Source organism: Crassostrea angulata, chromosome 7 (assembly GCF_025612915.1).
Source record: "Crassostrea angulata isolate pt1a10 chromosome 7, ASM2561291v2, whole genome shotgun sequence".
Classification (NCBI taxonomy): Eukaryota; Metazoa; Mollusca; class Bivalvia; order Ostreida; family Ostreidae; genus Magallana; species Magallana angulata.
In genome coordinates, this window is record NC_069117.1 from 27,708,204 (window position 1) to 27,724,193 (window position 15,990).

The following is a 15,990-nucleotide window of genomic DNA, read 5'->3' on the forward strand; positions in this document are numbered from 1 at the left end:
AAGGAATATGAAGAGAAATAAAACGATGATAGGGAAATATGAAGTTTTATTGCCCTGGAACGTGATTGTCTAGAATCATTCAGGTGTCACGTTATATAGAATAATCATATTGAGGTATAATCATATACATTTATTGCATGATTGTGAGGGAAATATGAAGATTTATTCCCCCATGGAAAATCATTTTCCCCGAGGGCAACACCCGAAGGAAATATGATTTTTTTCTGGGGGAATAAATCTTCATATTTCCCGAACTTTCATGCAATATATTGTATATTATACCGAACGACAGGCGATAGAGAATACATCGGGTTCTTCATATTTCTTCAATTCTAGTTAAGCAGTAACGTAGTTAATGTTTACAGGTTTCTTTCTATGTCAGTTTTCTGATAGAAAAAGGATTTAAAACGATTTTTAATAGAATTCATTATTTAATTACATCGTATGCTCAACCTAAGGATTCTTCATAAGGAATTCGGAGTAAAAATTCGAAGGGTGAGATATGATGAAAAATATGACGATGATAGGGAAATATGAAGTTTTATGTCAATTTCAACTGTTATCCTCCCAAACAGGCACTATTTATTTTGTTATACTGAATGTCTTAATTTTAAAGAAAATTTTACTGCTTTTATATAGGAATAACGTGAATTCTACAGCGAACCGTACGCGCATAATTTTCGCGCATGTAACAATTTGTAATGTTACCCGTTTTTAGCATCCTTGATAATAAAGATCAGGCTCTGTTTCTGAAACTACCTCTGCGATTCAATTATAAAGTTAAGTTTGAAATAGTAATATTATCTATTAAACATGTGACCTGTACCAAAATACTAAACCTTCCCCAGCATCTGAAACCTATGGCTCTGAATCAGCATCCATGCCTGTGGAGTGCATCAGAATCACAAGATGTAATATGTATTTGAATTTGATATTAAAGACTGAACCAATAAAAGCCAATAATTTGTCTATCAAAGGGAACCTACTCTAAAAACTTTAACCCGCTCACCGGTGTGGTGTATTTAGGACCAGTAATAACTAAGATATAGTTATCAGAGTGCATCTGCTCCAAAATTTTTGACCAGCTCTAAAAACCTTAACCTGCTCCAGCATCCGAAACCTGTAGCTCAGATTCAGCATTCAAGCCGGTCAGGTGCATCAGTATCATAAGATCTATTCATTTTTTCACAATCCATGCAAGTTTGGTGGTTAGGACCAGTAGTAATTAAGAAATGGCAATCAAAGGGCACCTGCTCCAAAATCCTTAACCTGCTCCAGCATCTAAAATTCATTACCCAGATTCAGCAACAAAGTCTTTCAAGTCCATAAGTAGGTCAAGATGCATCGTACATGCAAGTTTGGTGAAGATAAGACAAGTAATAATTTAGATACAGGATCTGTACCAAAAACTTTAACCAGGTCCGGACGCCAACACAGGGATATAGCATAAGCTCCCCCTCACTTCGTCTCAGTGAGCTAAAAACAATCACAATCTATTAGCACTAATCAGGGGATGTTATTTTTTTCTTCAGTCTAATTTTAAAATAATCAAAATCACGCTAGATTTTCCATTATTCATTGTATAAAAAGGGGCTGCAGACATGGATCGTATCCTTTCTTGTTGCAATCAAGTTTCTTGAAACTGTGCAAACCTAAAGAATGCATTCAAAAACATCCTAGATGATCAATCAACAAACATCCTGTCTTATCACTTTGTTTATTTCGTTTAAGCATGACATGATAGGAGAACCAATGTAAAGGAATCTAATTCCAGGGTTTAAGACTGAAATCAACAACAGGTAAACACAGACAACAATAAAAACAGCAACACAGACACATCAGTAATGCACCATAAACAAATCAAAAACAAAAGATCAATGGGTCATTTGTCCCATCATTAAAAGCACTAAGGCTCTCTCTATTATTAAGCTATTTTGTATTTTCATATTCATTAAAATCTTGAAAATTCACTAATTAATATATTTTATAAAGATCTAATGACTGCTAAAACCTTTGCTTTTCCTCCCTATCAAAAGTAAAAATCATATTTATAAACAAAGGAGCAAAGGCACCCGAGAGTGCAAATTTTTCTCGTAATGAAAAAATATACTCGTACCTAATAATATGAGTAATAGAAGTATATGCACACAGTATTATTAGGTAGGGGCATAATTTTTAGTAAGAGAAAAATATATGTCATGTGGAAAGGTTGAAATAAACATGCATCAAAAATATGTAGACATATTTTACAATACGAAAAAGATTGGGTGGAAAATCAAGTTTGAAAATAAATACTGTGTTAAAAATCATTGAAATTTTTTTAAATATGTGCTAATTACCTGACAATTGCTTCACAAAATCATTCATTCAACACTGTCATTATTCTTGCCAATATGATAAACAACTAATCATCTGAGATTTTCTTAGTTGACTTCATATATTTCAAATGACATGAAATATGAGATACTGTCATGTACATGTGTTTCATTTTACTAAAATTAACAAAACAAAAAAGCTTCAAAGGAAATCCTAATCTTCAGACTTCAACTTAGTTTATACCATAGATGGCTTCCAATTTTGATAACAATAGACATCTAACTACAACAATTTTCTTCAATAACAATTGTTTCATTCTTTCAAGCAGCACTAGACCTTATGGCATATACATCCAAACTGAATCTTACAGTTACTTTATTCAGGTAAATGCAGTTAACAATGTATTAATATACTAAAAAAAAACATAAGTAAATAGCAGCTAATTCACATCCTTTGATGTTCATGTCCCTTTAAATAAAAATGTGAAATTTCTATGCTTCAGTGTCTGTAAAAAATCAGAAATAGTCAGATATATACCTCCTATGTATTTGGTCATAATTAGAGAAAAACCCAAAAAGGAACAAAAATATGAAAACTGATGAAATTGTAAATGATTGTGTCTAAAGAGTACAATAATATCTTTACCAAAACCAATAACATGTACATGTATATTGTTGAAGTTTAATATTCCAAGATTCAACAAAAGTTGCCCTTTTTATGAAACTGGATACCAGTTTTAACAAAGGAGTGTACAGTCCATGCAGTCTGCATCATATTACATTGCAACACCATAAACAAGTCAATTGAATAAGACTGTACAAATAAGCAATGTTCATTTAAAATTTGCCGAGAGTAAAAAATAACCACCATAAAAGCCCCCTATGCCGGGATAAGAAAAGGAATAGTCTTGATTGACATCCAATTCATTCATCATTTTAAGGGTCTTTTACCTCTAGCAAAAAGATAACTCTTGCTGGAATAAATCAATACTTCCCTTTCTGAAACTGTCAAAATAAGCAATCTCTGTCCATTATTTTTTTTTTTCAGTGGTACGCTGAAAACATTTGATTTAACTTCAATAAGGGCAAATATTTCTTTTGGAAAATGATCGTCATAATAGTAAACATTTTGGAAAGTGTACATACAAGGATGTTGTACAGTAAATATTTGAAAATCCAACAACCCAAAAATTGTTTTCAAAGATTGTCCGCAATTTCATTCTAAATGGCAATATGCATAGAACATTTTTACGTTTAATTTCCTTATAAATTTTAACAATGCAAAAACAATATTGAGGTAGATTGAAAAATATGCTTTTTATGCATGCTTTTTATCCAATTCCTTCAGTGTTGTCAAATAATCAATAATTTAATAATCTAATTTTCGTTCTACAACATCCTATTGCTTTGGCTTCACTACATACTATTGCACAACAACAATAATTCTAAAATAGTGCCATCAACAAACTAGGTAAATAAAAATATAAGTAAACCCGATTATTCAGTGTAAGGAAAGAAAATTATTGTCAATAAAAAGCAATAAAATTGAAACATTAGTGTGTGCTTAAATTTACTAAGCATACAATTAGATCTATTCTTGAAAGTACATATAAAAGTCAATCAAAAATCCATATATAAAAACAGTCACATGATTTTGAAAATCAGACCCACAAACACTATTATCACATCACAGACACTTAACACATATAGGAGAAAAAAGACATTTGGTATTTTTTCAAAAAAATCACAATTTGGTAGTACAAATCACAAAATCAACTTTGTAGACTAAAAATTCCATGTGTCTAGTCTTCTAGATATTCCACATAATACTGGGATTCTCGCAGGTAGTCTTTGATACTTGTTGGAATGGGCAGTCGGTCTATGTGATCTCGACGCACAATCTGAAGAATCTGGAAACGACACATATGTTGAAGAGACTGCATTTGGCGAAATCGTGAAACCGGGTGAAGGAGATGAACGGGCATGGGAGGGGCCCCAGGACCAGAGGGGCGAATGAAGTACAGGAATTGTCCGTTACGTGAATTCCTGACGCATTGTTCAATGAACTCTTTGATGGTAGATTTCCCTAGTGAATCTGGCTGGGACCAAAAGCTGAATTTACCTGGAATAAAATTGACCATCACCATTGAATAAAATTGAATATAATATACATGCTTTGCTTCAAAATTCAATTTGACAAAAAATCTTTTATCATTAAGCCAAATTTTATATGTAAAAGAAGTGAACGAAAAAAAAAATATATTTTCCATGTAAATGGATTAAATTTTCAAATTTTATGTATTAAAACATTCTTTGTTAAAAAAACTGAATTGACAAATTTCAATAGTTTTCTGTCCCTTGTGCAAAACAAAAATAAATTCATCCACCTACTGGTAAATATAATCTTCATGGATTAAATACTAAAAGCATTACCTTTAAGTTTATGAATAACTGATAATTACATGTAAAGTGTAATTTAAACTTGTAGAATGTAAAAGGCTTCGTTAATTTTGTTTTATTTTTGGCATTTGCGTACCTTTGTGGTGCTCTATCCGAGTATGGTGGACATGTCCATTCATGTTGAAGGACAGACTGAGAATGTAGCGCTCATCCGAGCTGTCCCTCACCAGGAACGACCCATCAGGCTTATTCAGGAGCTTGATCTCTGCCTCATCCCAGCTAAGAGGGCCCCAGTACCAACCACACTAACCAAAGTGATAGAGCCAATTTGATTTATCAGTATACAGTAAAAAATACATGTACGATTACAATGGACAGATATCATATTCTTTTTTATAAAATGCTGTACTTTGAAAACCTTATTGACAAAATAAATTTAAGTACATGAACATTATTTGTTCAGTGTAAATTGCATTGACATCCATTCCACTTACATCTTTCAGCTGTTTCATGCTATCAAGGAAGTCTTTTCTGCATCCTGTGAATTTAAGAAAAAATTGTATTTTCTTAATAATTCAGTATCATGAGGATTTAAAATACAAAAAAATAGTTGTGATTTTATAAAAATCATGCTGATATTAAGTAAAAATTGTGTTTTAATATGAAAGGAATTTCTTACTTATATCTGAATTGGGGTTAAATCTAGGAATTTCTGGAAGTGTGACTGGCTCAACAAAACTTGATTTGGCCTTGACGTCTCGCAATGGTTTGTCACCAGATGTCTCAGATTTGACCATTTTAGTTTCCACAAGATCCTTGTGCACATTTTCACTGTCTAAAGACTTAGCCATTCCCATGGGGTAAGTCCTTCTGGCTTCAGGGTTCTTATGAACAGCGGTCTGTCTCAGACTACTGTCTCTGACCTTGACACCAGATAAACTACTACTTTTGACCTGAGATGAGTTACCAGAACACTGCTGCCTTATGCTGGAAGATTTCCCTTCCTTTTGCTTCCTTTTCTGTCTTTCTTTCTCCCTGCTATGTTTATTGTACTTTTCTTTCATGCCCAATTCTGAAAGACTCATATGCACAGGTTCTTCATCATAGTAATAGGAGGGAATGCTTTTATATGGCAGTCCTTTGGGTCTCCATCTGACTTCTGCCTCTTCATCCAGTATATCTTGTGCATTGTCAGTTTTGGGATCACCACCTATTGCCCCTATTGGCAGTTTCATCATTTCTGCAGTGTCCTCTGAAGCACTAGCTTCCATTTCCGACTGTGAGGGGGTCACTACTGTGTTTGAAGCACTATTTTGATCACATCCTAAATCTGCCTCTGTGATGATCAAACTTCCAGCCAGACTTCCTTGATTGACATCAGAACACTCTGAGTATCCATCATCTGGTTGTCTAGGAAGAGCGTCGACATCTGCATCAGCAAAGGGTATTTCCTCCCAAGATTTTACACCTGAGCTGCTCATTGGAGTGCCGCTGTCTTCATTCACTACTTCACTACTGTTATCATTCACAGCTCGTTCATATTCCAGCAGGTTTTCAATAGAAGACACACCAGATGGAATGGCCTGGCTATGGAGACTTTCCAACACAAAATCAGCATCATCTTCATATGATGTCCCCAAAGGAGACTTGTACTGAGCTGGAGACACCGAACTGTTTATGGACTCGGTATGTTGCTTTAATGGAGTGTTTTCAGATTCTTCTAATTGTGTAGCTGCAAAATTGTCCAAGGGCTGATGATCAGTCAGATCTGATTGTTTTACCAGTTCTGGATTCGAAGTTTCAAGAGTCTCTGAGACTAGCTGCTCAGCAGATGAAGTAAAAGAATTGATATTTGAGATTGGCTGATCTAAAGATATACTTAGGTCAGTTATAGCACTATCTGTTTTTGCACTGCTTGCATTTCTGACATCACTAAACATTTCTAAGTTCTCACAAGCTTTTTCACTAGCACTACCATCAGTTTCTAAGTCTTCTGTGTAAGTTTCACAAACACTATTAGACGACACAACATTTTCTGATAACGAGTCAAAATGATTCATAACTTGAGCAAAAAAATCAGTTCCAGAGGAAGAATTATGAATTCCACTATCTATTTGCAAATCTTTTACATCTTCATAGGGTCTCTCTTTCCTTATATAAGATGGATATGGCACTGAACACATGTCGTCTGCTTCACATTGTGAATTGTTAATATCGTGATCTTTAATTTCCTCATAAATCCTTTCTCTTCTCCTATAAGGAGCCTTTGAGGAGCCACCACATGTTGAATACCCGTTGCCCTCTCCATCCATTGGATCAGGCCTCACTGAAGAACTCCCACAAGCTGAATACCCATTGCCCTCGTCATCCATTGGATCAGGTCTAACTAAAACACTCCCACAAGTTGAATAGCCATTGCCTTCCTCATTCATCAACTCAGGCCTCACTTCGGTTGATTCTGAATTTGTCTCCTGAGAAACAATACAGTTCTGTTCAACAACATGAGTAGAATGAATGAGTATGTTGTCCTCACTACAAGTTTCTTCTGAACCCAGGTCGTCCTGAGCCTGAACACTGTACTGTCTCTCTGGTAAAGGTGGAGGCTCTTTCTCCACACTTTCCTCCCTATTTATAGCACTACTGGACCTGACTGTGTCTTTCCTTTCTCCACTTTGCTTGGTTTTGTTGTGAACTATTGATGGGTTTGCATACACATCCTCTGTTTCTTTCCAAACCACTCCTCCCTGAGAAAGACAATTTTCTGATTTGTTTGGTGAACCCATCTTTGCTGATTGTAAAGAGTTGTCATGGTGGAGAGGGCAACTTCCAGAACGCACACTTAAAAGATTTGAAGTCAAGTTTGGCAGAAGGTGGTTTCTCACATCCAGATGTTGACTGTTTGGTCGATTCACATCTAAAATATTTTTTTTAATTTCATCATTAAAAATAAATTCATCTATTTTCATCAAATATGAATTCATCTATTCAAAAGTACAAATACATTTATATTTTTTTTTATTATATGATGTACCTCCTGTGTTAAATGAAGACAATTGCTGACTTAAACACCAAAAATATGAAGAAAATGCAAGTAGAAAAGATTACATGTGACAAACCTGTGTGACTCAAATTTGTGCTTCTTCTTTTCCTGGCACTGATCTCAAGCTCGTTTTCCCCTCCCCGAGCCTCATCCTGACCCCCTGCTGACTGAGTTCGTCTATGAGTTTGTATTGCTGGTTGACTCTTAGCTTCCTCTTCCTCTTCTTTCAACTTTTTAAGCTTCAAATTTTTCATTTTTTCTCGTACCTCGTCCAGAGTTTCATACCCTGGATCCATGTCATCCAAAGGAATGGGCTCCTCCTTACCCCCATCGTCCAAGTCTATACCTGCATCATCAGATACTATGAAGTCATTTGACACCTCCAAACAGGACGCCATGGGGCTTTTATCCTGAGGGGGCAAGACCTCTGTGATTTCCTTTGAATGCCTGGAACGCCTGAGTTTGGGAAATGCCCCGTTTTTCTTCCTCATTTCAACAGGTTTCTGGTAGCTACGGTCAGACTGACTTCTCCTTACATCCACTCTGGCAAAAGGTCCTTGAGATGGTGTCTCCTTGTGCTCAGGAGACAGTTTCCTCTTAAAGTACAGTCCTTCCACATTCTGAGCATCTGGAAATTCTGAATCTGTATCACGGTTACGAAAACGTAGCTTCTGCACGAGTCGCCCAAAGAGACTTCTATTAAAGGAGGGAGATGACAGTTTGTTTCTCTGGTTCCCTGGCTTTGGGGGTTGAGTTCTAGGGGGGAGGGTGGCTGATTTCTGACTTTGTCCAGTTGCCATAATAACAACTCTACTTATGGCCTTATCTACATAAGTTACCCTTCAAATTGAAAAGAGATACAATAAGGAAATTACCTAATTGGATACTTAATACATCAATTACATCATTACCAGCAAGATATATGTGTAAAACTCAACCTGTGCAGAAAAATCTTCCTGAATATTTTTATGTATTAAATATAGAGTATCTTGAAGGAAAATTAGCTCTTCAATTTTCTTTTTAAAAATCAGATCAAATACAAGTCATATTAAGAACAGAAAAACCCATAAACAAATTTTGCTTTTTATAAAGTTCAAAAATAATGAACAAATACATACAAGGAAGTGAGGTAGACACAGCGACACTGAAGTCTGTGCTGATTTGGTCGGTCTGAGCACCATTGGTAATTTTGGCTTAGGTGTCCCCTGTAAAATGCAAAGAGATGAAAATGTTAATCACTGTTTAAATGTCATAGATATTTTGTTGATCTAAATGTATATAGTAGATATAATACGGATATATATTATGTATTTATGCACACATTTAATAATTCATCCTTGAGAACTGAATGGGAGTTTGACAAGACAATAATGATCCACTTCCTTTTTATGAGGAACATTTCAAGGCAGAAATAATAATGTATTAAATTCTCAAGTGTCAGTTACAAACACTGTCATGTGAGAGAGAAAAGTTGTTCATAAAGTATCAGTAATTTTTATGTTGGGGCCATAATAGAGAGACAGCTTAAAGTTTAGACAAATACTCTAATGCTTGAAGATTCTTCCTGGTTAAATTAAGTAAACATGGTAAATTAAGAATATTTCTGACTTCCTTCCTTTTTCAGCAGGGCTTTGCTGAAAACAAAGTCCTGGCTATAGGCATGCAAATTGCAAATATTTCTACAAATAGCACAACTGCAAATTTAAAGTAAACAAAAAAACCAAACAGCATCAAAGGAGAAGCTTCCCCTATACCAAATAGTTTCTCAGACAGCCATGTTTTGTCAAATCTATTGGAGAGAGAGAGAGAGAGAGAGAGAGAGAGAGAGAGAGAGAGAGGAGCTTGCCAAGTCTTTACTGCACAATATGTATAATTATACATCAAAAGAGCCAAGCTTTCAGTACTTCTGTACTTTGATAACAACTGTAGTCAGCCAAATACGGTATACTGAACCCAAACTGTACAATGTATAATATCATGACATCTCTACATCAAATTCATCAAAATTAGATCAGCAACTGATCATAAGCATACCAGTAATTTTTTTTAAATATTAGCATATATTTTCCTTCAAAATTTTGAGGCTGGATTGTCAACAAATTAATCATCAGATCTGCCTTAAATTTTTATACATGATATTTTTAGCCATAATCTGTCATTTAGTAAAGAAAAAATCCAAATACCAGTGCTTTAGCTTTAAAATTTGAATATTTTCCAGTATTTTATACAAAGCTCTTCATCCAAAGGAGGTGAATATAACCTTAAAATTGCCAAGTCCATCGAGCCCTCTTAATGCATGTTTCATTCATACTAAAATGGTTAATCTGTCAAATCTTGGAAAAACCATGACAATCTTTGATCTGTTGGTTTATCCAGTTGGTAAGATATAAAAATAAAGCTCACAAAGAAAATTACAAAACCTTGTCTTGTGAAAACTGAATAGATCTAAAATTAAAAAAAAAAAAAAATAGCACTCACAGTGAAATTTTGTTTGAATAAAACCATGCCTTGTGAAAACTAAAACCAACAATTGGATGAATGACTCAGCCAGACAGAGGTAAGTGGATTTCCTTTAATACTCCAGTCACTATCAAATTAGCATGCTCTCACTGTATACTATATCCAAATGACTTACTTTGACAAGCACAACACTGTGCACACAAAAATCAATACCAATTGTTTTAAAAATGACTTTGCCTATGGGAGAATTTATCTTCTATCAAGTGGATATTACAGTTAAACAGTTCAACTGCTGAAAATCTGCAAATTTTTATGCATAGTATGCTCTAGCTAGAGCATATATATACACATGTAATATTCAACCCAAAATTTTTAAGTCCTTGTAAAAAGTTACTATTCCTGTATATAATACATGACCAAAAAATGATCAATATCTGACAGGTACAATTTTTTATTCTCCATTTGTGGATCTCATCCAAAGGCACAAGACAACAAAACTAAAGTAATGTCTAATTTGATACCTGTAATTGTCCCAATTATTAACGTCGTTTTAATTTATTACTTAAATTTTCGTATATTTGATCATTTTTTCTTCTAAAACTGCAATTTTTGTACATGAAACAAGAGTATGCTTTTATTACCAGAAATGTTAAACAACTTATTTAAATTTGACAAAAGGGAAGTACGGTACTACAGATGGCATTATATTTGCAGTCAACAGGTGGCCAACAATGAATAAATATTCAGTTTATATCATAGACATACAATGAAATTAGAAATCTAATAAATTACAAGTATTTTTGACAGAATAAATTGTATGCCAAGCATTCAAATGGCACATGATTTCAGAAAAACTCTAGATATTGATGACTGGGAAATGGTTAAGATACTGGGTGGCATGGTGAATTCATTCTTTCCATTTTAAAAAGTACTTTCTACCAGCTTTGGTGGCCTTGTATATACATGTATTCCTAAATAACTTTTTTATGCATCAAATACGAATGAGCCAATCTCTTTGGTCAATTTGATATAGATAAAGTAAAAGATAACTTGTAATCAGAGTCAAAGACTGTTGGCAACACTGTATATGAGTTATACTTATTAATTTTAATAATTGTGTTGAATTGTCCATGCAGCGTCAATATTGTCTCATCCACACACAATAAGACACTGAAGCAGAAATATCAAAAGGGTAACCTTGGCCTTTTAATCTTGACCTTTTAGAAATATCAGGTCTTAGTAATACATGCAATAGATGGCAGATTAGTTTATATGTATTAGGTGACCTAGACTTTTGACCTTGACACAGTGACTTGACAGTTGACCCTTGACCTCTTGAAACCAATGTGAAGAGTCTGTATCATATAGCAGATTTTTTTTATGTACAAGCCTCCATCCCCTTTTTTTTTTTACATTGATTGAATCCCTATATGGCCTTGACTTTTGATGTTTGACCCTGAAATTCATTTTACTTTATACATGTAAAGTACAGTAACGTCCAGCAAGATGATACAACCCTTTGTCAAAATTTTACAAAGTCTTAGAATCTTACTGCTCTGTGACCATCCAAACTGTGTTTTAGACAATGCCTCTGAAAGAAAATTCCAACTACAGTAAAATTCTTTAGAATTCTGCGAAAATTTCTGGGATTGTTTGATACATGTGAATCAAACTGCCTGCCAAATTTGAAACAATATAAATGATATCGAAAAAAAAAAATCATCATGTCTGGTGGCATTAAACCATCTTCCAGAAAAACAAAACTTTGACGCTTTGATTATTGTATCCAATAAATTCATAAATTAAGACTTAAAATCTGTGTTTTCATAAAAAAGCAACCTGTGACGGTAGTGCATGAAGCTCTACCAAGGATAACTCATCTTTCAAGTTCCCTGATTTTATTTGAATTTAGTTAACATTTTCTTGTCATTCATTTTTTCCGACTTGGCTAAAACAGGACTGGTCTTCATTCATGTTAGACTTTGCATGAGTTCCTGTAATCCACAAATGCATAGAAATCAAATGATTCTTGACCGCATGCAATTCAGAACAACAGGAGAATGTGCATTAGTTAATTGTTCAGATGGAAGTCCATGTCGCCTTCTAACATCTTAAATTAGCAGCTCGCTTATTTGAGAAATAAAATCAAGAATTAGAATCATATTATGATACTGGCGTGCGACCAGTTCTCGCTGAGTACCATTTCTCGCCAGTACATGGTGATGTCATTTTATCAAGACATAAAATTATAAACGAAAAACGACGTCATAATGTACTGGCGAGAAATGGCACTCAGTGAGAACTGGTCGCACGCCAGTAAAGCATTAACCACAGAAAACAACTTGAAACATTTAGGTTATTTAACAACGTATAGGTTTGACACAGACTGACAGAGATAAGATAAGCCTTCATTTAGAACCATGAAATCACTGATTCTCCAAAAGGATACACATCATATACATTTAAAATACAATAAAATGTTAATATTCAAAGACGCTCGTATACATTTATACATTACGCGTTTTAATCAAAAACTCCTCACACAAAAAATCGATAAATAAAAGAGTGTTAAATGGTTTTTCAATGTTTAACTTTGGCGTTGTCTCTTCCTGGTTCGATATAGCCAATAAGACATTAAGTTTGCCAACTTTAAAGTACTAACTAAGATATACCAACCATAGTGGACCTTATTTGAGGCATCAACAGATGATAATGTTAATGTTATGTGAGAACTCCATCACTGCAACAGGAAGTTTATGAATCAAGTACTGAATTTGGTAAACGGATACGAAATAGAAAACTTTGACATTCGGATAAAATCGAATATAAAAAAATAACTGTTCTCCCATCTAAATCAGTTTATTAAAATTGTTATCCCTCATCTATAAAACCAAATAGTATAGAGATAATTTTTATACGCAGATTTAGATTAAGTGGGGAGAGTTTAGTTTCTAATTTGTTATTTGCTCTTTTTTTTTTTTTGGGGGGGGGGGGGGGTTACAATCTTAGATGTCATTAATCATATTGAAAAACAGATACATTAGTCCCATATTATTTTCATAACAATTTATATTGTAACGTACTTTTCTTTAACTCTATACAAGGCATCGATATTTGTTTGTTGAACACATTTTACAGTATACATACTATATTTGATGTCCTCCAAAAAATTCGAACCTGAGTTTTGACAACTTCAGCAATTGCTGTGTAATCGTATTATTTATATGTACATATGGCCATTTTCTGGTGAAAAATCAAGTTGAATATTTATTCTGTTATCATCGGTTAACTACTGAGTACGTAATCAATTCTACATTTTTCCGAATTTGAAGTTTGTAAGTCTGAATACATGTAATTCTATTGATTTTCTCAAAGAAGATGGGTGAATAATACGGGTAAAATGATTCTATTATGATTGATAAAATACTAATAAGAAGCCTTTTAAAGTGTTGTTGTGTTCCATATTTTTGTCCGATGATAGCCCAATTAAGGTCTAATGAAACACAAACTACAATGTAATTTCAATCAACAACAACAACAAAAGACCATTTACCGATTACCTCCTATACATGTACATGTACATAAGAAATATCATTTTGTATCCCAATATTTGAACGCTTTCGGAAAATAATTTTTTTTTTTAATTAACATTTATTCATTGTATTTTCATAAACACTTTTAAGATATATACAGGTTTTACAATGATTTTTTTTTTCTTTCACCACCCATTCATACATGCACACACATTCACATTAGTAAGTAATATGCTTTAAAATTTACACAGGTAAATGGAATAACTTAATCAATTTCTGCTCTTGATACTAAAAAAAATAGAAAGATGAAATATAACTCAACTAGTTTTGTTCAAAAATATTTTTCCAGAGCAACCACTGGTTATCAAAAATTAACAATTTTGAATTATGCATTGCTACACACCTTTCAATGTAATATTTCATTCTTAAATGACTAAGAAGGCCACACATATTTGGAATTCTACTTTGCAACAAGCATGAAAAAATATACTGTTTGCAACATAATATAATAAAATTTATTACCTTGTTATTAACATTTAATGGAGTCTTGCCTAAGGCTGCTCTACTAGGTACGACACCCCGGAAAATAATTTTAATAAAAGTCCATAAACTCGTGGCCATAGTCGCATCCGCCATATGTATCTTGTTGTAGAACTAAAATGGTTCATACAACGATTCTAGTCACCACATTTTTTGTTCTTCTTTGTGCATGTCTTATAGTAAAAAAGTCATTTTGACTATACATGTAGTTAGAAATTGTACTATTCGCCTATTGTGATTTGCGCCATCTTACTACTCGTGTCCGTCGATCTTCGTTTAAATTATTTCATTCACTGGAGAGAGAGAGAGAGAGAGAGAGAGAGAGAGAGAGAGAGAGAGAGAGAGAGAGAGAGAGAGAGAGAGAGAGAGAGATTACCTTTTGGTTCACTACGATGAGAAAATAATAGCTTCCTTCATAACATGCTGAAGTACTTGTATATCGAGTTGTATCTGAATATATATCTATAAATGTTTACCGAGAATTAGTGAGTATATTTAGATACAGTCATGCAGAAAAACAAAAACTGTCTCCTTGTCAAATCTCATGGAGCCAAATGTAAAGTGCGCACATAGATGCCCGGAAAAATCCACTTATTGATAAACATGCACATGTAGGCTTGATGCTGACGTACTGAGACAAAAAGGAAATAGTATAAAACATAAATATATTATGGGGATTTACGATGTACGAGGAAGCTTCTTATTATGGCACGCCAAATTCTCTAAAATTAAGCTAAACATAGTTTAACAGTTAATAATAAAACTAGTTTTGCCGACTGTTAACTATAGTTAACGAACCGTTAACTATAGTTTTCATCTGTAAAACCGGTTCTTAACTAAAGTTAACGAATGCTAACTTAAGTTTTAAACATCAACGATAAATTTTGCTGATAATTAAATATATAGATTCACATCTGTAAACTATTATTAACAATGATTCGATAACTATAATTAAGAGTTGTCAATCAAAGTTTCACAACTCGTGAAACTATATTTATCAGATAAACTATGTTGTAAAATCGCAAATGGTTGTTTTTAACGTGAATTATAATTCACACTTCTGAAACATAGGTGATCGCGTTAACTATGGTTTACAAAAATATAGATAAACTAGGTTCACGTAAACTATACTTAACGAGTCATTAACTATTGTACACTGTTTATATTCAAATTCCGTAGACTTTTTTGAAAGCTTGTAAAATACCCTAGCACATTTGGGTACAGTTTTCTCTTTTAGCTGGTTTTGCCAGAATCGATCTATATGTGAAAGTAAAAAAAATGTACTTCGCTGCCCTCATGTACGTAATTCAATAAAAAAAAAAAAAAGCAATATTCCAGTACGTGGGTCTTCCCCATTATGAACTGATTATATTTACCCGGTGAGAACTTGCTTATATAACAAGTCTGTTTAAACATAATACCCGGGGAGGGGGATTAAAGGACTTTCAAAACTCATTCTTACCCTTTTTCTTAACAAGCTACTAGCATTCGTGAATTATTCTGATTTTTAAGGCAAGTTTTTAAATTTATTTATTAAGTAAAATTTACATGGATGCTCATAAACAGGAGACTTACGTGGATTTTTTAAAATAAAGAATTATATATTCGTTAAAAAAGAAAAGTTGTTTGAATTGATATGGGTGCAAGATGATGAAATATCTAAAATCAATATTTGTGATAAATCAAACACTATTATCGAAAT

General features: G+C 33.6%; 1 protein-coding gene across 3 annotated transcripts; it reads right to left on the minus strand.

Annotated features, from left to right (window-relative positions):
* Positions 1–1,700: 1,700 nt before the first annotated feature.
* LOC128193068 (uncharacterized) lies at positions 1,701–14,721 on the minus strand. Of its 3 annotated transcripts, none has more exons than XM_052866294.1 (7): positions 14,665–14,721; positions 8,874–8,960; positions 7,832–8,595; positions 5,395–7,629; positions 5,210–5,253; positions 4,852–5,020; positions 1,701–4,437 (listed from the first exon to the last, which is right to left on the minus strand). In XM_052866294.1, the coding sequence occupies exons 3-7, from the start codon at positions 8,553–8,555 to the stop codon at positions 4,118–4,120; spliced, it is 3,492 nt and encodes a 1,163-aa protein (XP_052722254.1). In that variant the 5' UTR covers positions 8,556–8,595; positions 8,874–8,960; positions 14,665–14,721; the 3' UTR covers positions 1,701–4,117. The 3 variants fall into 3 exon arrangements, with proteins under 3 accessions (XP_052722254.1, XP_052722253.1, XP_052722252.1); XM_052866293.1 differs by lacking the exon at positions 14,665–14,721 and adding an exon at positions 12,892–12,995; XM_052866292.1 differs by lacking the exon at positions 14,665–14,721 and adding an exon at positions 9,077–9,531.
* Positions 14,722–15,990: the final 1,269 nt, after the last annotated feature.

Bases quoted from the DNA above. Each gene is read 5' to 3' on its own strand.
- LOC128193068 (XM_052866292.1), bottom strand. The intron at 7,630-7,831 runs GTTTGTCACATG...AAAATATTTTAG, and splicing joins CACAAATTTGAGTCACACAG to ATGTGAATCGACCAAACAGT. The intron at 4,438-4,851 runs GTACGCAAATGC...ATTTTATTCCAG, and splicing joins TCGGATAGAGCACCACAAAG to GTAAATTCAGCTTTTGGTCC.